Raw genomic sequence first — 23,781 nt, forward strand, 5'->3', positions numbered from 1 at the left:
ACCTGCTAGAGAAAGGTGCCATAGAACCGGTACCTGTAGTGGACAGGAACAAGGGCTAGTACTCTCCCTACTTTCTCATACCAAAGAAGGACGGAGGACTGAGACCCATCCTGGACTTACGAGAATTGAACAAGTTCCTCAGGAAGGACAAGTTCAAGATGGTAACTCTCTCTCAGATCCTTCATGCCCTCTAGCTCTAAGCTTGGCTGGTATCTCTGGACCTTCAGGATGCTTATTTCCATGTGCCAATCCATCTCAAACACAGGAAATACCTGAGGTTCGCAATTAGCGACTCTCATTATCAATTTCGAGTTCTGCCATTTGGGCTGACCTCCGGCCCGAGGGTCTTCACCAAGCTAATGTCAGTAGTGGCGGCGAGTCTAAGGAGGGAAGGGATCCACGTCTACCCCTACCTGGACGATTGGCTGATCAGGGCTGTATCTGCGGAACAAGCTCTGACCCAGCTAGATTATGTCTTCCAATTCCTTCACAAACTGGGCTTCTCCCTCAATTTAAAGAAGTCACAGATGATGCCATCACAGAGACTCCAGTTCATTGGAGCGGTCCTGGACACTTCCTTGGGAAAAGCCTCGCCACCAGAGGTGAGGGCTCAAGATATTCTGCAGATGGTCAACAAGTTTCAAAATGCCCAAAGTCTCCCAGCCTTCGACTTTTTGAGGTTGCTAGGCCTCATGGCATCCTGCATCTTCCTTGTGCCAGAGGCTCGCCTGAGAATGAGATCTCTTCAGTGGGCACTGAGAACTCAGTGGTCGCAATTCTCAGGGAGAATGACAGATCTCCTCCGGATTCCGGACAAGGTAGCCCGCGACCTTCAAAGGTGGGACTATCCAGAGAACATCTTGAAAGGAGAACTGTTTTGGCAACCATGGCCGGAGATAACAGTAGTCACAGACGCCTCACTCATGGGGTGGGGAGCCCATGGCGGCGACTTGACCAACAGCGGTCGTTGGTCTCCATCGGAGTCCAGACTACACATCAACCTATTGGAGCTGAGAGCGATCAGACTAGCGCTGAAAGCTTTCCTGCCATCAGTACAGGGGAGAAATGTCCTAATAATGACGGACAACACGGTGGCCATGCACTACCTCAACAAAAGACGAGGCGAAGGGTCACTGCCACTGTGCAGAGAGGCAATGCAGCTCTGGTTTTGGGCAATTCAGGAAGTCCTTCAAGAGATCTTCGCCCTTTGGGGAACCCCTCAGGTGGATCTGTTCACCACAAGCACCAACAGGAAGTGCGATCTGTTCTGTTCAAGGGAATTTCCCCCGAGGGGAGCTCTAGGAGACGCGTTCGTAGTGGACTGGGAGTTTCCACTCCTTTACGCGTTTCCACCAGTCCCTGTTATTCCTCAATTGATCAGGAGGTTGAGAAGATTCCGGAAAACCATGATCCTAATTGCCCCGGACTGGGCCAGGAGAACGTGCTACCCAGACCTTCTAGATATGTCCATCTGCCCTCCAATCCGTCTTCCACTCAAAGAGAATCTTCTCTCGCAGAAGGGAGGTCAGGTCCTCCACCCAGACATCAGAACCCTCAACCTTCACGCTTGGCTTCTGAAAGGGTGAGGTACAAGGATTGGGATCTCCCTGATGACGTCATGGAGGTGTTGCTTTCGGCCAGAAGGCCAGCAACAAAGCCATTGGAACAAATTTTGCAGCTGGTGTAGGGAAGAGAATATCAACCCTTTTTCATGTGGTACACCAACGGTGTTATCGTTTCTACTCTACTTGGCAAACTCAGGCCTTCAAGTTGGCACTGTAAAAGGCTATCTCGCAGCGCTTTCAATCTTCAAGTGCTCTGCAGAGGAACCATTGTATTTCAAACTTCCTCTAGTGATACAATTTCTCAAGGGATTAACTAATGTTTATCCTCCAAAACCATTCCAAGTTCCCTTATGGGACTTAAATTTAGTCTTAAACTTCCTAATGGGCACTCCATTCGAAACCACTTCACTCTTGTTAGCTGAGATTTCTCACGCTTAAAACTGTTCTATTGGTAGCACTAACAACTGCTAGGAGGGTGAGCGAGCTAGGAGCTCTCTCCTGTAAACCCCCACATGCAATTTTCCACAAGGACAAAGTTGTCCTACGGGTGAAGCCTAATTTCCTACCAAAGGTGGTTTCTGAATTTCATATTACTCAGAAAATTACCTTACCTTCGTTGTACCCTACTCCCCACCCGGGGAAAGAGGAAGAAAGACTACATAGGCTGGACCCAAGGCGAGCTCTAAGCTTTTACATCAGCAGAATGGCTAGGATCAGGCAAGCAGACCAACTGTTTGTAGGATACTCAGGTCACAAGTTGGGATTACCCATAACAAAACAAACCATTTCCAGGTGGATTATTTTGGCCATTCTGGAATGTTACAAACTGGCAGGGAAAGAGCCACCCCAAAATCTTAGGGCTCATTCAACCAGGGGTATCGCAGCCTCTTCGGCCCTCCAAATAGGGGTACCGGTCAGAGACATATGTGCGGCTGTCACATGGTCGTCTGCACATACATTCACAAAACTTTACAACCTGGATTCCTCCACTAGTCAACAGAACAGATTTGGCAAAGCCGTATTACATTCGGTCCATCCCTAAAGGGATACATGACATTCTTACTCCCACCTTGTTGGGTGTCCTGACCCACGTTTAAGCTATCCTGCTACAACATTTGGTGCTGTGGGCTTAGGAAATTCAAGATGGCGGAAAACCCACATGTGCGCCGAAATCCAGGAAAGCTGCGCAGTTTGTGCGCCCACCAAAATGGTTGCCTCACTTGCCACCCACCAGTGCGAGAATGAAAGGCCGGGTTGCCATGAGGGAAATGGGTTGCCAAAGGAAAAACAGTAGCGCCGGTTAGCTTCAAAGCGCTTTAAAACCACCATTGGACTACCCGCACAGTAGTCTGAAACCATTGGGAATGGCAATGCTGATTGCCAAATGCAACCTAGAAGTGTGGGGAATTCATTTCTTAAATCCCAAAAATGAGTGCAGTACCAGTACTCACCACTATCCAAAAGCCGGCGTTTTAAAACCACTCTGTGTGTTTTTCTGAAGGCAAGCAAAATGCCTATTTCAAACCTTGCAACATGTGCAAAATATTCACTGAACACCAGCAGACATTTGGCAGAATGGAGTTTTGTGTGCCTACAAAATCTGGGAAATGAAGAGCCCAAAAACAATGCTTATAACAAAAATGCTATGGAGTCAGCAGCTTAAGCCTAACTGCAACTGGATTTAAAACCACCAAAATCGAAAATGTTAAATTAAATGAGTGACCTATGTTTGGTGTCACATGCCTTTGTAACTGTTGAAATGTCATAGTTTTGCACTTAGAATCAGCATTCTAGCTGCATGTGTAAAATTACAAGTTATTTTAAAAGCAACAAAAAGTTAGCTGAAGGTCTGGCTTAAGGAACTTGATTCTGCCTGGCAACTACCCCCATCAGCAGTGAAACTTGAGTCACCACTGTGTTCCCAGGCCAACCTTCCTTTTGCTGCCCAAGTTAAGGATATGCCATCTATCTGATAATTGAATTATCTGTGCTCTGCAAGAGAGTGAACAAAGCCCTCTTCACTCAGGCAAAGGTTTTTATTACCGCAGTCGTAAATTGTAGCTTCCTCTTGGCAGGAGCTGGGAGGAGCACTGCCTGTGAGAGCAAGCTGGCTTGGCAGAACTGGAAAGAACCAGAAATTCAACCTTGTGCTGAGGGTAAACCACACCCCTTTGGAGCCAGAACATAACTTTAAAAAGATGAATAATTCATAGTGCGGACATGTGAAAATTTTATAAATGATACCATAATTCTTGTGATTTTTCTGCCCACAGTTTAAGACGTGGTAGGAACCGGTGGTATGCTCAGGGGGGTTTTAGCGGAAAAGTGGATATTACTCTAAATGTGTGCATGTTAAAAATCTGAAACTTCATCAGTTAATGTCCCTACCCCCTGCACACATGTATGTAAAGTTGGGTCCATGTCGGAAATTGGAAAAGCAGTTAAAAAGTCAATTATGTACACTCTTTGAATGCAAGCTCCGAGAATGAGCAGATTTGGACATAGACATGGCTAAATTCAGCCACACCGTGTATATGTAAGTTTAAACAAATGTGTACCTGTGCAAATATGTTTTTAGGTCAGATATAGATTGTGTGTAAAGTTGACAGGGGTGGGTTCTCTGTATCATAAACAGACCTCATCATGATGACACTTCATTTCATTCCCCCAATCAAGGGGACGAATGAAAGCTGACCAATTAGAAGCTGAGAGAGAGGTAGGGTCAGTGATGCTAGAACACACCCACATTCTAAACACATAAAAGCAGACAGACAGGACAGATAGAGACATTCAATTTCATCTGCCGCTGGAAGCCCTGCCGGAAAAATCCATACTTACCTCCATCAAACTCCAGAAAGCCAAACTAGAGACTTCAATCTATCCAGAGCAGAGACCAGACCAGAGAGAAAGCAGTGCTGTGCTTAGCAGAGACCAGACCAGAGAGAAAGCAGTGCTGTGCCTAGCAGAGACCAGACCAGAGAGAAAGCAGTGCTGTGCCTAGCCGAGACCAGACCAGGCGCTGTGAGCAGAATCCGGAAAGACCTGACCAGACTGAAGATCGTGACCAAGTCGCTTTCCTGTTTAAAATCTCTTGTGAGTACCGCCAAACTGTACCAAACCAATCTCTTAGTTTAAATTCATCTAATTCAATCTATTTAACCTAAGTAGAACTGCCTCCTAGCTGTCACCTGTCAATTCTAGTAAAATTTGTCACTTGTCAAAGTGTGCGTTTAAAATTGGCAAAACCAAAAACGACCTTTACTAAATTGCTCATATCTCCGCAACCGTTTGGGCTAGAGACTTGCAATAACTTTCATTTTGAAGCTGAGATCCCAGGCTTTCCTAGGACCCCAAAACGGTAGAGATAGTCCTTGCGGTTCCTCTGTAATAGCGCTCGGCGCATCCGCGAATTTTGCCGCGATTTGCAATTTCTTCACATGTAAAAAACTGCTGCTGCTGGCTTTCCATTTGCCAGAAATTCGTTTAACCTGCTAACTATCCCTGCCCCATTGCTAGTGTGAGCCTGGACTAATATTAACTAGATACCACTCACCCTGAACCTCTGAAAGGGAATTAAAAAGCATTTCCAGCATATTTCTCATCCATTGCTAGCACATATCAAAGCATTTGGGCCTGTGTTTTCAAAACTCCTATCTGTTTTCTGTAAGCTTGCTGGGATTGAACTGAATCACATTTGATTGCATTTCTGAGAACTGTGTGTTTCCTTCCATTTCCTTGCCTTGCATCAAAGGGGGGGGGAGGGAATTGCCAGAGAAAAGTGATTACATTGTTTTGTTGAAATCATATTGAGTATTTCTATACTGCATTTCATTCATTCAACCTTGCATCCATTTGAACTCTATAAAGCATTTTGTACCACATTATACTTTTGTTCCTATTTACCAGTGTGCTATTCAATTATTAATTTATTATAAAGCGTGATATATATATCTATTTTAAATTATCAAATAAACCTTTTAAACTTGCAAAACAGAACTACTTCTTGGCTCAGTGGGGTCAGGGGGATTCCAAGAGAGGGGTGTTATACAGGGGTAGTCATCCAGAACGCATGAACTGGACCTAAAGATATATCAATAAGGGTTTTCATTCAGTATTCTAGACTAGGCGTTAACTTAGCTGTAGTGCTGAATTGAATCCTCTTACAACCTCCAATTACATGCCACTGCTATGGGAGTCTATGAAACATAAGGATACGTCGGAGGACACAATCCCTTCGAAGAACAAGTTACTTCTTACCTTGTAACTTTCTTTCGATGGGATGTTCCTCCGACGTATTCCTTATCGCCCCTCCCATCCATCCCCGCAGTAATACTTCCCTTGTGGTTGCAGCTTACGCTCCTTCAAGGTCAATAACCAATTCAGGCATGACTTTACTTATGCTACAAAAAGGAACTGAGCAACGTACGCTGCGCGTGGCTATTTCTGGGCATGGTGACGTCGGCGCCGATACGGTGGCCGTCGAGGGACATCGACTCGACGGACGTCGACACGCAGCGCCCTCTACAGAAAAAATTTCAGAGGCCAGCAAGCTGGAAACGTATTATCAAAGATAAGGAATACGTCGGAGGAACATCCCATCGAAAGAACATTACAAGGTAAGAAGTAACTTGTTCTTCTCTCTCCCAGATAGAAACTGGCTAGAGGGCCAAGTATAAGGTGTCACTTCTGTGCCCTCATGATCCTCTTCATGCCCTGCTTCACTTTGTGCTTCTAGATCTAACAGGTTCATAAGAGCAGAAGGGCTATCTAGTTGATTGGCTTTACAAGGCATAGAATTTGAAGATTCGACAGTCTGAGCATCAGTCTGAAGAGTATCTTCAATCTGAAGAAAAAAGTGAATCTGATCGATTTTGTCACTTTTCTCAGTCACTTTTTGGCATAATTGCATATATTCCATTGTGTGTGTGGAATGGCTGTCAATTATTCCCCCAAGTGCTTGGGCTTAGGTTCGAGAGGCAATATTTGGGGGCATCTGTGCATCCTGTAGTTGGGTTCTTTGGTCTACATTAAGTTCATCGCATGAAGGGTTGGATTTAGGTGAACTTGCAGAGAGCACGACTGGTATTAAATCACTATGGGCTACATTGTCCCATGATATCAAGTATAATCGCTGCATCTCTGTAGTGTAGATGGACATTTTCAAACCTGCCTACCGATGTAGACGGACCCACAGAGAGTCTTACTCGTTTTTCTAATTCTGCCATCACTGCAGGGGCTAGGATTGATATGTCCGAGGGGGGGGCCTTTTAAACAATCTACAGCTTCAACTATAGGTGCTCTCTGTAAATTGACGTGCATGCTCAAGAAACCTTTTATGGGTAGGGGGTTTGTGTCAGAACGTTCGTGAGTCACAAGAGTGTGAGTCAGCCCTTAATTCTACTGGCTGATGCATATGCGCAAAAGCTACTTCATGACAGATGGTATTATCGCTATGAGGCAGAGGCAAAATAGCCGAATTGGGCATGCCGTGGTATGGAATTATGATATTTCCATGATATTTCCATCGTGTGTTGATCCATCCCCGTTAAACCTGGGTGAAGCGGACTGCTTTTGTAACATGGTTTGAACTATTCAGCCACTTCTTAAGTTTGAGGTCATCGTTAATATGTGATGTTTAAGGTTCGCCATTGGTATAATCACAGTTGGAATTTATGCAAAGTATAGAATTGATACCAACTCAGTTGATGTGCACAATGCTCACCGAAATTTCTTTTTTTTTCTTAGTTTACCACAAAGTCATAACTTAGGCTTCATATCATACAATCCATCATCAATGTAATTACCTCGGCTTGCCATAACGGTACAGCACAACTTCCTTTCTGTAAATGCACTCACATTAGACTTAGTGCTACTCCAGGGGCATACTCAAAACAATCATAAGTGCTCAGTTCTAAGCCAGCGTACAACAACACATTGAAAGGCAAAGTTTAAACCACCCACTGATTAGATCACAACCGCTGGTCGTCGTTATCTGGGATTTGCCCACAGAATAAGAATTTAACATACATCAGTTACACACATCAGTTTTTTAATTTACTATCAAAGCTTCCTCAGAGGGGTGTAAGTAAACTGCCTCACAGCAAATCGAAGGCAAAATATCGCATACATTTTCAGAAGGGAACGCTCGCCCCGGCTCACCCACTCACACCCGAACAGCCAAACAAACAGTGCCCTTCCTACGCACTTCACATACCCACTTCATGGCCGATGTAGTGGCTGCTGGGAGCGTGTGGGCGGGACCAGAAGGCGGCAACCAACTGGAAAGCTGGAAACAAAAGAAGGGACTTTACTTAGTGCTCGGCAGAAAAAAGTCCAAGCGTCCAAACGTGCACAATACTATGCGTCCTTGCTGTTAATTACTTGCAACACTGCTGATAGGCGTTTCACCTCGTGAAGAGGAGCCTTGCTTCTCCTTGCGCATACAGCGGGCTCAGAACAGGAAAGCAAACACAGGCAGTGTTTGCAGCCAAACAGCCAGGGCACTTCCTACGTACTTCACAGCACCTGGCAGATGTAGGGGCTGCTGGGAGCGGGTGGGCGGGACCAAAGGTGGTAACCAACTGGAAACTTGCAACACTGTTGATAGCCGTTTCCCCTCATGAATAGGAGCCAAGCTTCTCCTTGCGCATACAGTGGGTGCAGAACAGGAAAGCAAACTCAGGTAGCGTTTGCAGCCAAACAGCCAGTCCTCTAACTACGCACTTCAAAAATATGTTTTTTGAATGGTACAACGTCGTCTCTAATGACCAGCCTACATACAATCATTTTTGAAGTATGCAGGTGCTAGATGGTGCACTAACCTTGAAGAAGTCGAATTAGGAGTGGGGTAACTTCCTTCCTCGTTCTCTTTATACATGTCTCTTCCCCTACGGAAAGCTGTCCCCCGATAACAAAAAATAGGGGCCACCCATTCATTTTCATTGCTCCCTTTGTGTCGGCACTACAAAGGACAAGGAGCAGAACAACACGGCAGCCGTGCACAAGAAGCTCCGAGGACAAATATTTTTAAAGCATGCCTGGGGGCACAAAAGACTTAACACTCCTAAGTAAAGGTCACACCCCAGCCAAATCTGCTAGTAAGTACCAGGGCAGGAGCAGGGATGACTGACCCTCTCACCTAAAAGGAGAAGCTGCTCTTGGAATGGGCAAAGGAAGCTGAAGCAGCACAAGGCATGGATGTGGTCAAGAAGAAGATGGCGGAAATAGCAGCGGCCAGCGGGGAATCGGAAGCAGATGAAGCGACAGAAGGAGAGGCCGGCAAGGACGATGACCAAGAGGAACAAGAAATGCAGGCGAAGAAGAAAAGGCGCCTAGTTGTCCGCAGCATGCCAGCCACAGCAGATGTCCACCCCGGCAGTAAAAGAAAAGAAAAAACAGGTACTGTGCAGAATAACTTGGGGCCAATGTCAGAACAATTTCTTAAATGGCACAAAGCAGGGGACGCTGGGAAAAAGAAGCGAAGGCACAGGGGAGACTCTAGCAGCTCCAGCAGCGAGGGTGAATGTTCTGACACAGCATCTGAAACTGAGAGCGAGGATGACCAGGGCCATCTCACAGCTTGGGTCAGGCCCATTAGCAGTAAAGAGACCCCGGGGCTAAAAAGTACCACATTTGGCAGGCGCACAGCGGGAAAAAAATTGTAAAGAAATGTGAAGAAGACTATTGCATGGTATATCGAGCGTAAAATTAAGAAGAACATATGGGAAAAATGTTTTATAGAACTCTTCTCCCTGTTGGAATATGAAGAATTTGGCTTTGACATTGTAAGGAAAGGAAGAAAAGAGAAAGAGAAAGAGAGAGCAATCAGAACAAGAATAGAAAAAACTATACTGAATCGGGAAGCAGCATTTCAAATATTAGCTACATTACTTTTGTAAAATTCCCAAAGGTTCTTGGATATCCACAATACATTTGGGGGGAATAATGGCTGAATTATGATAGGGAATTCAGAAACGAGATGCAAAGATTGATCTGGGGTGGGAGGAAGAGGACCCCAATCTATATATGTTTTAAAGAGTATGAGTCACAGGGTCATAAAAGGGGGGGAAGGTCCAGGCAGCGCAGCTCGTGCAGATACCAGAGAGGCAGTTCACTCCAACATAAGACAAAACACCCCTTTCGGAAGCCTGTCCCTGTCCCAGGGGGGCAGAGATCTGGGCAACAGACCCCAGGGTAAACAAGCCCGCGCAACTCGGGCGGGGCATGGGGGAACACCACTCCCTAATGTTGGAACTATGAAAAAGGTTCTTGCAATTGGGGAGAAAAATGTAGGTTCAGACACCAATGTGGCACATGTGGAGAACACGGCAGTGGCAAATGCACCAAGAACCCCGCCGCTAGGCCAGGACCTAACATCAGAGGTAAAAAACGCTCATTAGCTTTAAGATGGGGGCCTCACCACGGAAGTTAGATAAGCTGATAATAATGTTACAAGACTACCCTGATGTAGCAGTAAATACTTTTTTAGGGCCAGGCTTTAAAGAAGGATTTAGAATCCCATTTCATGGACACGGATCTCAGCACTTCAACAATATGTCTCTTCCCTACCTGTAATAATTAGGGGAAAAATAGAGAAAGAGCTAGGCACGATAGAGGGACCATTTGATAGTCCTCCGTTCTCAGAATTATTATGCTCCCCAATTGGGCTAGTGCCCAAGAAATAGAAGGGGGAGTATAGAACGATCCACCACTTACCCTCTAGGGAGTTCCTTCCATGATGGCATCCCTGCCATAGAAGCAGCAGTTGCTTACAGCAGCTTTCAGGCTGCAGCTGATTAAGTGAGGTTATCAGAGCGGAATGCACTCATGGCCAAAGCAGACATTCAGTCAACTTTCAGGCTGCTGCCAGTCCATGAGAGTGCATACTAGTGACTCTGGGGGTCATTACGAGAATCGCAGTAAAAATCAGTTTTTAACGGCATGGAGGCTAACAGCGGCCAATTTCGAGTATGTGTGCATGCGCGTAGCAGCATACTGGCTTTCTGCAAAAGTCCCAAAAACATCCCTTAGCAGCATCATAGAAAGCGCTGACACCCCTTCTGCCTCCGTCCACCCCTAAATAACGGGGTCAGCATTAAAAATAGCGTGCTCACTAATACCAGAACCGGAAGTAACGTCATCGTGCCGGAACAGGAAATGGCACGGAGGCTATCTTGAAAAACACAATTCATTGCCATCCTCGATATACAGGACCTGGAGCCTCAAACCAACACTGAGATCATCATCTACACCATCAGCACTATGCCAAAGACCTTAAAGAAAGGGGCATCCCGGCAGCGGAAGGAGCGGTTCTCCGACGATGAACTTAACATGCTCGCTGACACTCTGGCTGAGAATGCAGAGGTGGCTTTGCCTCAGACCTGAAGAGAGCAGCACAGCTAAAACGAAAAGAGATATGGGAGCTAGTGACCCAGAAAGTCAATGCGGTTGGCACCCCCCCCCCCGCACTGTAAAGGACGTCAAAAAACGCTGGGACGACCTGCGCCTCCGAGTGCACAATATCTTGTCTGCCAACTGGAGCCAGGGCCTGGCTACTGGCAGTGGCTCAAACACACCGATCAAACTCAGCCGCTGGGAAGAAACCTGCACCAGCACCATCGGTATAGAGTCCATAGAAGGAGTGGGAGAAATGGAATGTGGAGCCTCGTCATCGGCAGATGTAGGTGAGTGTCCAAAGAAAACACTGTAATGCAAAGCATGATGATAGTCCACCAATGTGAACCTGCCATGAGGCAATGCATGGCCCATTACACACACATGGACACATCTCTCCCTAGATGCCGTCCCCAGCACTCACATCCACATGCATGCAGCATGCCAATGCCATACCTGAGACACACACCACAAACAGGGAAACGTCATGTGTCACACTGCACTCAGTCCACAACACAAAGGCATGTCACACAGCAGACACCACCTCACACATGTGTGAACCTAATGTATGCCTGAACAACCCTACCATGTGGCCGAAAACCTGTATGCCACAACAGTAGGACAGCAAGTCATCAAATGTCTACAACTGCAATAATACCATTGTATGCATGATGCATGTACAACCATCACTGATGCCGTCCCTCTTTCTGTCCCCACAGGCCGTGATACCAACAGCGATGCAGAGGACTCTGCAGCACAGGCCACCACTCCTACGAAGAGGGCCAGGTCCAGGGAAGACACTAACAGGCCTTCCATCTCCAAGGGCACTGGCAAGGCACATCAGCAACCGAGGACAAAGGCACCACTGAATGGCAGGAAACAGGGGCGTCATAGGTCAGCCACTACTCCAACAGTTCCAACACCTGTGGAATCCTCAACTGTAGAGCCAGTGGCAGATGGGACCCTGTCTGTAGCTACCAGTTTGGTTGGGGAGGCAGCTGCCACTGCACCACAGAGTGGCGATGAGGTACTTTCTCAAGGCGAGGTCTGTGTCCCTGAGGAGGACAACCGCTTCATGGAATTTGCTGGCACACCCAGCCCCACCCAAGCACACCAGCACACACCCATTAGCTCACAGAGGCACCTCGCATGTCCAGTCTGGGGGAGAGGCAGAAGCAGAAGCCTGGAGCCCCACACAGGACCCACCAGAATTGGCACCCTTGCCACACGTGCCATCCACCCCCAGAGGGGTCCGAAACAGGGAGTTCAGGATGTCATAGATGGAGGCGCGCCAGCAGGAGCTGACCAGCCTAGTGAAACAATATGTCTCCGATGGTGATGTGACGAGGAGGGAGGCCCGAGACAACACTGCGGCCATGAAAGGGGCCATAGAGTCGAGCACCTTTAAAGATCTGTAAGGAGCTGTCGGCAGTGAGGCAGGTCCTTGCCAGGATTGCGGATGCCAAGGAGGCTCTGCGTCCTACCCCGACAGTAGAGCAGGTGCCCACGGGGTCTCTTGTCAAGCTCCACGCAGACACGCCCCCTGAGCAGGTCTGTGCACACCATGCAGCGCCCCAACATGCCACCACTGGAGTCAGACACAGGACATTAGTAACAGGCTCAGCCTGCATGTGCAGACCTATGCAGACTTGAGTGGCATAACATTGCACGCTATATTTGGGGGGCTTGTGGGGGTAGGGGGAGAGGGGTTTGTGGGGGAGTTCTGGGGGGAGGGGGAGAGGGTGTGTGTGGGAGTTGTGGGGGGAGGGGGAGATGGGAGCGGGTGTGTGGGGGGAGTTGTGGGGGCAGCGGGTGTGTGGGGGAGGGGGGAAGGAGGGTGTGTGTGAGGTGGAGGGTCTGAGCACTTTTTACTTTTTCCTGTTAAATACACCCGTTGTGTACCAAAAAAACACTTGACTGGACATTCCTTATTGTGTATATGTGATTTATCGGTTTACAGTGCATAGTGTCCATGTACCCCCACACCCAGTGCCCTGAGTCCCACAATCATGGCACCCTCTGCATCTATGTGTCTTAGAAATATTGGCCTATCACAGACTGTCGCACAGCATGTCCCTCCTGTGCATCGCCACCGGGATGATGTACAACCCCATCTTTTTCATCTTCTTCATCCTCACCTGGCGGTTGCTGTTCAAGGTCAGGGGGCAGAGGCACGTTCCGTCAGATGCACATGTTGTGCAGCATAACACATGCCATGATTATCTTGGCCACCTTCTCATGCCTGTACAGGAGTGCCCCACCCGACCGGCTAAGACAGCGAAAACGTGCCTTCAACAGGCCAAAGGGCTCCTCGATTACCACATGGGTACGGGTATGGGCAAGATTGTAGTCCTCTTCGTGCCAGTTCTGCGGGTTCCGGACAGGGGTGAGGAGCCACGTCTTCAAGGGATAGCCACTATCACCTGCATGGGTACATAATAAGGTATGTGTAAGTCAATTCCTGATAGACACCTGTACTTATCACACATGCCTGCAGATATTTGTTGTTCACATGCACATGTCCCTGGATGTATGCACACATTTCACCTTGCCACAATGCATGCTGTGCCATGGTCTAATGGTGTGGGTTGCGTCTTCCAGATGATACAGAGTGTCCACTCCCTTGCTGGTGTTCATGCACTGTGGATGCATGCCGCTGTGTTTGGTATCATTATGTGATGTGCAGCGATTCTTATGATTTTATTACTGGTAGCGTTGGCAGAAGTCTCAGCATGATTTATCATTCAGCGCTTATTATTCCCATGGTGACATGCAGTGCTACTGTGGTGGTGGCCCTGTGACAAGCAGTTTATTCCCTCGGTGGGATTGATTTGTGCACTCTCATGGATGCTTGTCCTGTGTTGTGATTTGCTGCGGACATTGACATTGTGCATACTCATAGCATGTTGCTGGATTGTGTTACGGAGGGTGAGGTCTGATGATGTGTGGTGGACGCATTGTGGGATGTGGGCTGGTTGAAAGTTAGGCATGTTGCAATTGGTGTGCAGCTTCCGTCATTACTATGGGGATTGGTTGTCATGTTCAGTTTGGGATGCTTTGGGGCACAGTGTTTTGCTATGTGGACATTGTGCTGTCACCACAACAATGACGCCAGGGTGGTGTGTGCATCTCTTGCCCCATTACACTGCCATGTGCCTGTCATGCGACTTACCAAGCAGCCAGGCACGTCATCCTGCATGTCGCTCCATGTAGCGTGGTAGCGTGGAGTTCCGCAGGACCATTGAGTCATGAGTTGATCCGGGAAATCGGGCATAACATTGTGTGATCATCTTGCCAGAGTCGCATACAATCTGTACATTGAGTGATATAGCTTAAGATTGCGGTACAGCACCTCCATGGCATGCGGGACCATCAAATCAACATGGGTGCAGTCAAGTGCACCAATACATTTTGGCATGCCTGCCAGTGCATGAAAGCCAACTTTCGTGTCAAAGATCTCCTGAGCCGTCTGTGGCAGGGATATGTAGTTGCTCGAGTGCTTCAGGAGGGCATCCAGCACTTGGTTCAGCATGAGCGAAAATAAGGGTTGTGATATGCCATGCATGTGCCCCACTGTGTGCTGGTAGGTGCCTGTGGCCAGGAAGTGGAGCACAGACACTACCTTCAGTAGAGGGGTGATGGTGGTGCGTATTTCAATCCAGCTGACAATGTTGTCGTGTATCATGTCCACGATGGTGGAGATGGTGTCCCGGTCCAGACGGTACAGGGTGTGGATCTGCTCAGGGTTTAGGTTGAATGGACTGGCTCTGATGCGAGGGATTGGGGGCTACCTGCGTGGTACTAACGGCTGCACTGGTGGGGTTTGCTGGGCCTGTCTCACCCTCCTTCTCCTCCTCCGTCTCCTCTGTTGTGCCTGTTGTTGTTGTTGCTGGTGTAGCAATGCATACATGTCCTCCAGCCCCAATATTGCTACTGCAAGTGGAATCATTTTGGTGTGGAAAGGGGTGTGGTGTGTGGGTGTGCTCCTTTTGTGCTCGGCCAGACTCCATTGCCTCCACCTGCGCTGATTGTGTGCACCTGTGGCAGTTGGGAACATTGCACATTGCTGTTTGCGGGTGGTTCGTGATGCCGGTAATGCTGGTATCCCGGTATCCCTTACTATCGCCTTCATGATGCCGGTATTTGCATGTCCACATGACTTGTGAGCTCCAACTGTTAGCGCAATCCCGGTATTGCGGGACCGAAGGTCTGCGTGCCCACGCGCATGCTGGTACAGGGGTGCACGGTATCAGCGGTGGTACTGATACCGGCTTGTTGACTCTTAATAGCCCAGAGCAGTATGCAGTGCCGGTATTCCCTTAACGGCATCGTTTTCCATTACCGCGATTCTCGTAATGACACCCTCTGTTCTCACTTCGACAAAAAAATTATTTTGACAAATGCCTCCCCATGGGTTGCGCCTTTGCATGTGCATACTTTGATCAATTAAGTTCCTTTTTTTTTCCAATGGACTCTACAAAAGGCAATGCCAGGGGTTAGAGTAGTTCACTACCTGGACGATTTGTTATTTACAGGACGAGAAGGGTCCAACCTGTGCAGCTCCGCTATTAATATGTTTAGTGAAATCATGGCCTTTTTAGGGGTCCCGCTCGCGGAAGAGAAAACAGTAGGCCCAACACAGATCCTGCTATTTTTAGGGATTGAAATTGACTTCATAAAGGGGGAATGCCATATACCCAAAGGAAAAGTAGATTACTCATTAGGGGCAATCGAAAAAATTGCAGGCAAAAACAAAGCAACCCTTACAGAAATACAGTCACTAGCGGGGAAGTTTAATTTTGCAACCAGGATCATGCCACAAGGCCGAGTGTTTCACAGGAGCCTAGAAATGAGAATGAGAGGGGCAACCAAACAGCATCATCACATATGGCTGGGCAAAGAAATACAAAAAGACTTAGCAGTATGGGAAACATTCCTTATCAATTTCAATGGGAAAGTTATATGGCGCAAGCCTGTAAATGACACTGCCAAGAGGGCCTTGTTCACTGATGCTGCAGGGGGCAAAGGTTTTGGTATATGTTTTGGCAATAAATGGTGCTCAGGCCACTGGCCCCCCAGCTGGCGAGATCTAGGTTGGACCAAAAACATTACCTTGCTGGAAATATTTCCCATTTGGATGGCACCTTACATATGGGGGGACATGCTGAACAACGCAGAGCCGGTCACGTGGTCTGACAACTTGGCAGTGGTGCATGTGCTAAACAAAGGTTCTACATCTTGCACATTGGTGCTAAAGGCATTGAGAGAAATAACAAGATTTAGGGCCTCATTACGAGGTAGGAGGTAAGGGGTTACCGGCACCTGTAAGGACACCGGTGCCGGTAATCCCTTACCACTCTATTCCGAGGTCCCTTAGTGGGTCCCTTCCTTAACGCCTGGTCTGACCAGGTGTTAAGGATGGGACCCGTTAAGGGAATTCAGAGCTAATAACGGTACCGCAAATTGCGGTACCGTTATTAGCTCCATCCCCATTCCCATTGAGCTCTATGGGGGCTCGAATGGGAATGGTTCCCGGAATGGGGACTTACTGGGTCCTCCAAGGTTGGAATGACCCGGTAAATCCCTATTTCGGGAACCCGGACCCGGAATGCGGTAAGGGGGTAGCCTTGGTGCTAATAGCACCATGGCTACCTCCTACCTCGTAATGAGGCCCATAGCCTAAAATGCAACATTGTTATTAATGCATGGCATATTGCCGGTCTGAAAAATGTCCCGTTTTCAGTTCCATACTTTCAGGGCACTAAATCCTCAAGCACAGGAAAGGATCACGGCTGTACCAGAAAAAGAAAAAGTGTGGGCAATCTTGGGATGAAACAATTCCGGGCACAGCATCCCAAAAGGAAAGTAACGCCCGGGAGAAAACCCTGCTCCCAAGTACAGGGCATTGCAGCGAACAAATGACGGCATCATACACCAACAGGTGAGCCCAGGGGGGTGATGGGGGACCTGGCAAAGAATGACCTGGCCCAGAAAACAGCAAAGCTGTACAGTAAATGGCTCCAGGAATCTGGCGAGATAACTAAAATCTCCAACATCAAAGAAATCCAAGAAAGCCACATCAATGATTTCATGGAGTGGGTCTTTAGACAGAATAAAAAAGAAGGCATGGGCATCCTCTCATTTGGCAGCAGTGGCATATTACATCAAACTGGCGGGGGGGGACTGACCCCACGCATAGCGCATTGACAAGATATGCTTTGAATGGTTGGTCCAAACTAGAGGGGGTAAAAAGAGACACTAGGCGCCCTCTTAACTTTGCTAAATTGAAAATCCTAATAGACAGTTAGAATTAGCGAAATTGCTTACAAAAACACACATTCAGAGGAGGTCCTGGCTGCATCTGAAATCAACCTGGGAAAAGGAACAATGGCAATACAACTTAGCAGATCTAAGACTGACCAGACAGGGAAAGGAAGAATTGTCAACCTTTATTGCATAGAGGAGGCAGAGTATTGCCCCATTTGCAGCACCAGAGCGTTCCTTGGTAAACCCTCAGGGATGGGTGGCCAACTCCTGACACATAAAAATGGCTCTGCCCTTAGCAGAATCCAGTTAAGGTCTGTGCTTAAAAAAGCCATAAGGGCAGTGGGATGGGACCCGGCAGAATGTGGGTCCCACTCCTTCAGAATCGGCAAAGCAACATCCGCCGGGATGGGAGGCCTACAGGAAAAAGCAATAAAAGGGATTGTGGGGTGGAAATCTGGGGTATACAAAAAATACATTAGGAAAGACTTAATCTAAAAGACATCCCCCTCCCTTTTGTATCCCCCCACACAGGGAGACCTTAATTAATAACAGCATGGATTGTGAGCCAATCCATCACAAGGGCCAGCAGATGGCTGGAGGAAACACAGGAAGGCCTGAACTTGCAGAACACAGTGACTTTCTGGTAGGACAAGCCCGGCATGTGCTAGGGTGACCTGCATGACAAGCTTGCCAGCCTACTTGGAGTCAGCGCCCCACCCCCTGACCTCTTGATAATTCATCTGGGGACAATGACCTGGTCCAGTTAGGTAGAAAATCATTACTGACAGAAATATGCTCCTCACTCAGGATCATAGCACATTGCTGGAAACAAATGGAGCTCATACTGTGCGAAATCATCCAGCCCCAACACTGGCAAGGTGCTGAGTCCAACAAAGCAATAGACATTTCCAGGCATGAATTAAACAAATCACTGTGCAACTTCTGCACATTCTGGGGACTCAAGTTCATAAAACACGGCATCACATTGTATAATAAAGACCTATTTATCAGCGACCGGGTCCATCTCTCCATAGAAGGTATGGACATTTTCACAAGCGACATCTTCTGGACATTGGCGGAGAGGGGTTGTACATAGTGGTTGATTATGTGGGGACCTGAGGTGCCGTGCACCCCCCCTCCGGGTGGCGGCAGGGCTCAGCCTCGAGTTGGCCCTGCGTGCGAGTAGGGTCCCCGCTCACCTGATCCCTTGTTCCACAAAAAGTTGTGTTTGATTTTACATTGGGCCTCGTTACAGGTCGGGCGGTCCGGAATTAACAGTGGCGGTAAACCCGCCGGCACTGTTAATTCCAGACCGCCCAATCCCAAGTCCTGCAGGCGGGAGGTGAACACCTCCCGCCTGCAGGCGGACATGGAAACACCAGCACCATCACGAGATGGTGCCGGTGTTTCCACTTCCCCATTCCTATTGAGTCCTATGGGACTCAATAGGAATGGGGATTTACCGAATTCCGCTACCGGAATTCCTGGGACACCAGGGCTGTAATGCCCTGTTAATTCCGGGAGTCAAGGAGGCGGAATGGTAATACGAGTCCGGCGGTAACCAGGCGGTTTTACCGCCGCAGTTACCGCCGGACTCGTAATGAGGCCCATTATGTTTTTTGTTGGTTGGTTTTCTTTACACATAGCTCATGATACAATGAAGCTTGGGGCCAAAGTGTTTTCACCCTACTAGCTTCTCTGGCCTCCTCATTATGATACTGTCATTAATGTCATCTGTCACACCCTGCACCCCTCCCCCGCACTAAAACACTTCCAGGCTTATTTATTTGGGCCCCCGGAGGTGGAAGGCCCAGCGGCATAAAATGGGAGGTGGTATTGTAGTGGAACCGGACATGGGCAGCACCTACCGTGTGCTTGCCACTAGACACTAGGCTAAATCCCCGCTCAGGAAGTAGTAGAGAAGTAGAGCAGGTATCAATACAAAAGAAAGAAAATAACAGAAATGCTGAAAGTTAAAAGCTAGCACACACCTCACATGAAGCAACTAAATAACCATATCACAGGTGTAGGGGGCTGAACAAAGGTCAGTATGGTGAAAGCGGAAGTCTGATAATCCATCATTAAGGAGGAAAAGGCATAAAATAACCAAAAAGGCAAATGCCTCACGAAATAGAAAAAATATAAAGACAGAATAAACTGGCCAGAAGTAGAAAGCCAGTTGCTAAGCATCTACCAGCTACTAACGCCTCACAAGAGACAAATAAATAAGAAAGTCATGGTGAAAGTGAAAGAAACAGATGGAGTATGAAATAATAATAACGCCTCTTAAGGGGCCAATCCTAAAAAGGGAATTATGTATCAAAAGGAAGGATAATAATGCCTCAAAATGGGGTAAAACGCATAAATGACGGGAAAAAGGCAAATGCCTCACTAAGAAGAAAATTTGAAACAAACCGGGATATGGAAAAGACCAGTGGCTAATCAAGGGAGTCAACTGGTAATTAAAGTCTGGATTGGAAAATGACACATTACAGAAGTATACAAGTAAAAGAAGATAAACCAGACACGGCTCACATGCCGGGTCCACAGAAATCGCAAGCTTTAGTATGAGGGGCGGCAGAGATCAGCCTCGAGTTGGCCATACGTGGGAATAGGGTCCCCGCTCACCTGATCTCTTGATTCCCAAAAAGTTGTGTTTGATTTTACATTATATTTTTTGTTGGTTAGTTTTCTTTACACATAGTTCATGATCCAATAAAGCTTGTGGCCAAAGTTTTTCCACCCTCCTAGCTTGTCTGGCCTCCTCATTATGGTATTGTCATTAATGTCATCTGTCACACCCTGCACCGCTCCCCCGCACTAAAACACTTCCAGGCTTATGCACATGTACATACATCTGCCAGCTGTTGCCATAAGGGCTGCGGGTTTGAGAAAATGGTTGTTGTAAAACAAACACACACACACGTACGTAGCCAGTGAGAAGGTCTGAGATGTGCATTCAAACTAGGGTGTCCAAACGTCCCAGTTTTGCCAGGACAGTCCTGGAATAAAGCCCTCTCTCCCCCCAGTCCCGAGGGTGTTTTTAATTTAAAAACCACATCCTGGTTTTTGGATAAAGGGAAGGTTACCAGTATGAAATTATAGAATATTGATGGCGAGTGTTAGGCAGAATCCTGTGCAGTTCCCTTAGGGAGCACTACACAAGATTATGACTACAGGTGAGAGCAATAAATCCCCTTTGGTATCAGTCTGTACCACAAAGATATAGTTGGTAGCTGTGGCGGCTGAGCAGTCAGACTTATCTCAAGAGGGAGATGAGCAGTATTCAGAGTTTACACAATAGGCCCACTAGACTATGGAACAAGGAAACACTGACCAAAGCTTTGTGTTTAAAAAGTAGATATATTTCGAAGGGATTGTGTCCTCCGACGTATTCCTTATCTTTGATAATTCGTCTCCAGCTTGCTGTCCTCGGAAATTTTTTCAGTAGAGGGCGCTGCGCGTCGACGTCCGCCGAGTCGATGTCCCTCGACGGCCACCGTATCGGCGCCGACGTCACCATGCCCATAAATAGCCACACGCGGCGTCCGTTGCTCAGTTCTGTTTTTCCGCGCTTCGTGGGGCCTCGGAACATCGTTGCTCAGGTCAGTCAGAATAAACCTTCTACATCTACTCGAATATACCAACTCGTTCTCGATGGCATCTTCATCGGGACCGACGACGCCACGATCCGGCTTCAAAATATGTCGAGACTGCAGTAAAAAAATGTCGATAACGGATCCACACAGGATCTGCTTGTGGTGCTTGGGAGCCAAGCACCATTGTTGGGAGTGTGAGGACTGCATGTCCATGACGGCGAAAGCCTTGAAGGAGCGCAATGGGAAGCTCGAGAGAGGTAAGTCAGTCAAAACCTCCTTGAAAGTTTCTTCGGCTGAGTCGAGGCATTCGTCTCCTCGCCGTCGAAAACATTCCCATTCTAGATCTCGAAGTAGCTCCCACCATTCGTCGAGATCAAGACACTCAAAGAAGAGACGTCGAAGACACCCTTCCTCGTAGTCTTCTGTTTCCCCAGAAAGGGTCTTGTGTCCCACAAAACACAGCTCTCAGGCTGAGTGGGAGGAATTCAGAAAGAAAATGTTAAGCGTCTTCGAGAAAGCGGCCTCGACCCCCTCAAAGACAGCTGAGGATGATACCCCGGGTGAAAAACCCAAAAAATCAAAACGCCGCGAGTCGCAGCACCCGGCGAAACATTCAACCCGAGAGCGCCACGAGCCACTGGGTAAGAAGGCACCGTCTTTGACGCCGTCGTCGAAGATTCCTTCGACGCATGGATCGGCGCCATCGACGCCGTTGTCGAAGGGTTCTTCGACGCATCGGTCAATCGACTCGACGCCATCGTCGACGCCGACATCGATGCCGATGAAAGAGAAGACCACGGCTACTCCACAGCCAATGGTGATTCCAAGAGCCTCTGGAACGACGCCGAGACTGTCGTCGACATCTTCAAGGCCTCTTCCAGTTTTCTCGACGCCGTTCTTGGTGCCTTCGAAGCCTGTCACATCGGCATCGACGACATCGACGTTTTCTCGCCCAATAATGACGAGTTTGGCTCCTTCTGCCTTAGAAATGGGTTTTACACCATTTCAGAGGTCAGAGTACCCTGGATTATCTTTAATTTATGAAGAGGGGGAAGATTCTGACCAAGAAACCTTCGGGTTGCAGAGGACCACACTACCTGTTTCAGAGGATTTCACCTCTGAGGAAAGAAGGTTGAAAGACCTACAGGAGTCATTACATGAGGCAAGTGGGCTGGACACTTCCCCAGAAGTGGAATTTGTTAAGCCAGACCCAGGGGAACATGGCGAAACACCCTATAGAACCCTGAGGGCAAGGATTATTGAACTTATGGGTTGGTCTGCGCCTTTGCCTGTTTTCAACAGGATGACCTGACAGACATATTAGACAAAGGTCCACAGGAGGATCCTGTGGTCCCCTTCCATGCAGCCTTACAAAGAAAGATTTCATCTAATTGGGAAACTCCTGAAGTTATCCTGCTGACAATAAAAGATTGTCAGCCAAGTATAGGGTAGCTGCAGCTGACCCTGAATACTTATCAAAACACTCGACTCCAGAGAGCCTGGTAGTCTAAGCAGCAACTTCATCAAGCAGCAGGACCGCTTACCCTACTGTCCCACAGGATAGAGATGACAAGAGGTACGATTCTATGGCAAAGAAAGTCTTCTCTGCTTGTAGTATGGCATTGAAGTCCATCAACGCCACCTGTACGCTCGCCAGGTTCAGTCACACACTGTGGGAGTGTGCTTCATCAGCGGCTAACTGCATACCCAAAGGAGAGGAAAAGGAAGCCTTCCTTAACATTATTAAAGATGGCAAGGATGCCATGTGTGAGTCACTTCAAACTGGCATCGATTCCGCTGACAGTATCAGCAGGGCTATGGCGGCAAGTACAACAATCCGCAGGCATGCGTGGTTGCGAAAGTCTGGCTTTGCTCCAGATGTACAGGCCAGACTTTTGAATATGCCCTTTGACGGCTCTTCATTATTCGGAAAAAAGGCTGATGACAGTCTGGAAAAGCTGCAGACATCTAAAGCAGCGGCAAAATCGTTAGGAGCTGCAATCCGCCAAACTCCTTTTCGCCCCTCAGGAACCTCTGGAAGAGGAAAGTCCTTTCGCTATTATTCCACATTCGGGAAATGCAGAGGACAGCTGGCTCAAAGAGGCCAAAGGAGATCCACCCGAGGTGGACGGGTCAAAAGTACTAAAGCCGCAGCAGCAGCAGGTGCCTCTTTACCCTCGGCATCTGCATCAGCCGCCCCCAAACCACTCTGAGGTCTTTCCACACAAAACACCTGTAGGGGGCAGGTTAACTCACCATCTGACGGAATGTCAGGCTATAACGTCAGATGCTTGGGCATGGGAGACAGTTGCCCAGGGTTACTGCCTACCCTTTCTACACATCCCTCAGAGTCATCCACTGGGGCACAGCTCTCTAAAAGTTCCATATCCGCTCCTCTTGCAGGAAATTATAGACCTGCTAGAGAAAGGTGCCATAGAACCGGTACCTGTAGCGGACAGGAACAAGGGCTGGTACTCCCCCTACTTTCTCATACCAAAGAAGGACGGAGGACTGAGACCCATCCTGGACTTACGAGAATTGAACAAGTTCCTCAGGAAGGACAAGTTCAAGATGGTAACTCTCTCTCAGATCCTTCATGCCCTCCAGCTCCAGGACTGGCTGGTATCTCTGGACCTTCAAGATGCTTATTTCCATGTGCCAATCCATCTCAAACACAGGAAATACCTGAGGTTCGCAATTGGCGACTCTCATTATCAATTTCGAGTTCTGCCATTTGGGCTGACCTCCGCCCCGAGGGTCTTCACCAAGCTAATGTCAGTAGTGGCTGCGAGTCTAAGGAGGGAAGGGATCCACGTGTTCCCCTATCTGGATGATTGGCTGATCAGGGCTGTATCTTCGGAACAAGCTCAGATCCAGCTAGATTATGTCTGCCACTTCCTTCACAAACTGGGCTTCTCCCTCAATTTAAAGAAGTCACAGATGATACCATCACAGAG

The 23,781-nt window shown here is 48.0% G+C and overlaps 1 protein-coding gene and 1 long non-coding RNA gene across 2 annotated transcripts in view; one reads left to right on the forward strand and one right to left on the reverse strand.

The window, feature by feature from the left end:
* LOC138527406 (uncharacterized) overlaps positions 1 to 8,101 on the reverse strand; it is an 80,995-nt gene extending 72,894 nt beyond the window's left edge. The window contains exons 1-2 of the long non-coding RNA XR_011283919.1: positions 7,947 to 8,101; positions 7,780 to 7,851 (exon numbers count right to left, since the gene is read on the reverse strand). This is a non-coding gene — a long non-coding RNA (uncharacterized lncRNA). The remainder of the gene's footprint in view (positions 1 to 7,779; positions 7,852 to 7,946) is intronic.
* A 41-nt stretch (positions 8,102 to 8,142) lies between these two features.
* On the forward strand, positions 8,143 to 12,643 carry LOC138527408 (uncharacterized). The gene is made up of 2 exons (XM_069638509.1): positions 8,143 to 11,248; positions 11,678 to 12,643. Exons 1-2 carry the CDS (start codon positions 10,885 to 10,887, stop codon positions 12,295 to 12,297), a joined length of 984 nt encoding a protein of 327 aa, XP_069494610.1. The 5' UTR covers positions 8,143 to 10,884; the 3' UTR covers positions 12,298 to 12,643.
* Positions 12,644 to 23,781: the final 11,138 nt, after the last annotated feature.

Source organism: Ambystoma mexicanum, chromosome 14 (genome assembly GCF_040938575.1).
Source record: "Ambystoma mexicanum isolate Mex_15411 chromosome 14, UKY_AmexF1_1, whole genome shotgun sequence".
Lineage (NCBI taxonomy): Eukaryota > Metazoa > Chordata > Amphibia > Caudata > Ambystomatidae > Ambystoma > Ambystoma mexicanum.

Coding starts and splice junctions, on each gene's coding strand:
- LOC138527408 (XM_069638509.1), top strand. CDS start 10,885: ATGAACTTAACATGCTCGCTGACACTCTGGCTGAGAATGCAGAGGTGG. Junction 11,249..11,677: donor CTCGTCATCGGCAGATGTAG/GTGAGTGTCCAA, acceptor CTGTCCCCACAG/GCCGTGATACCAACAGCGAT.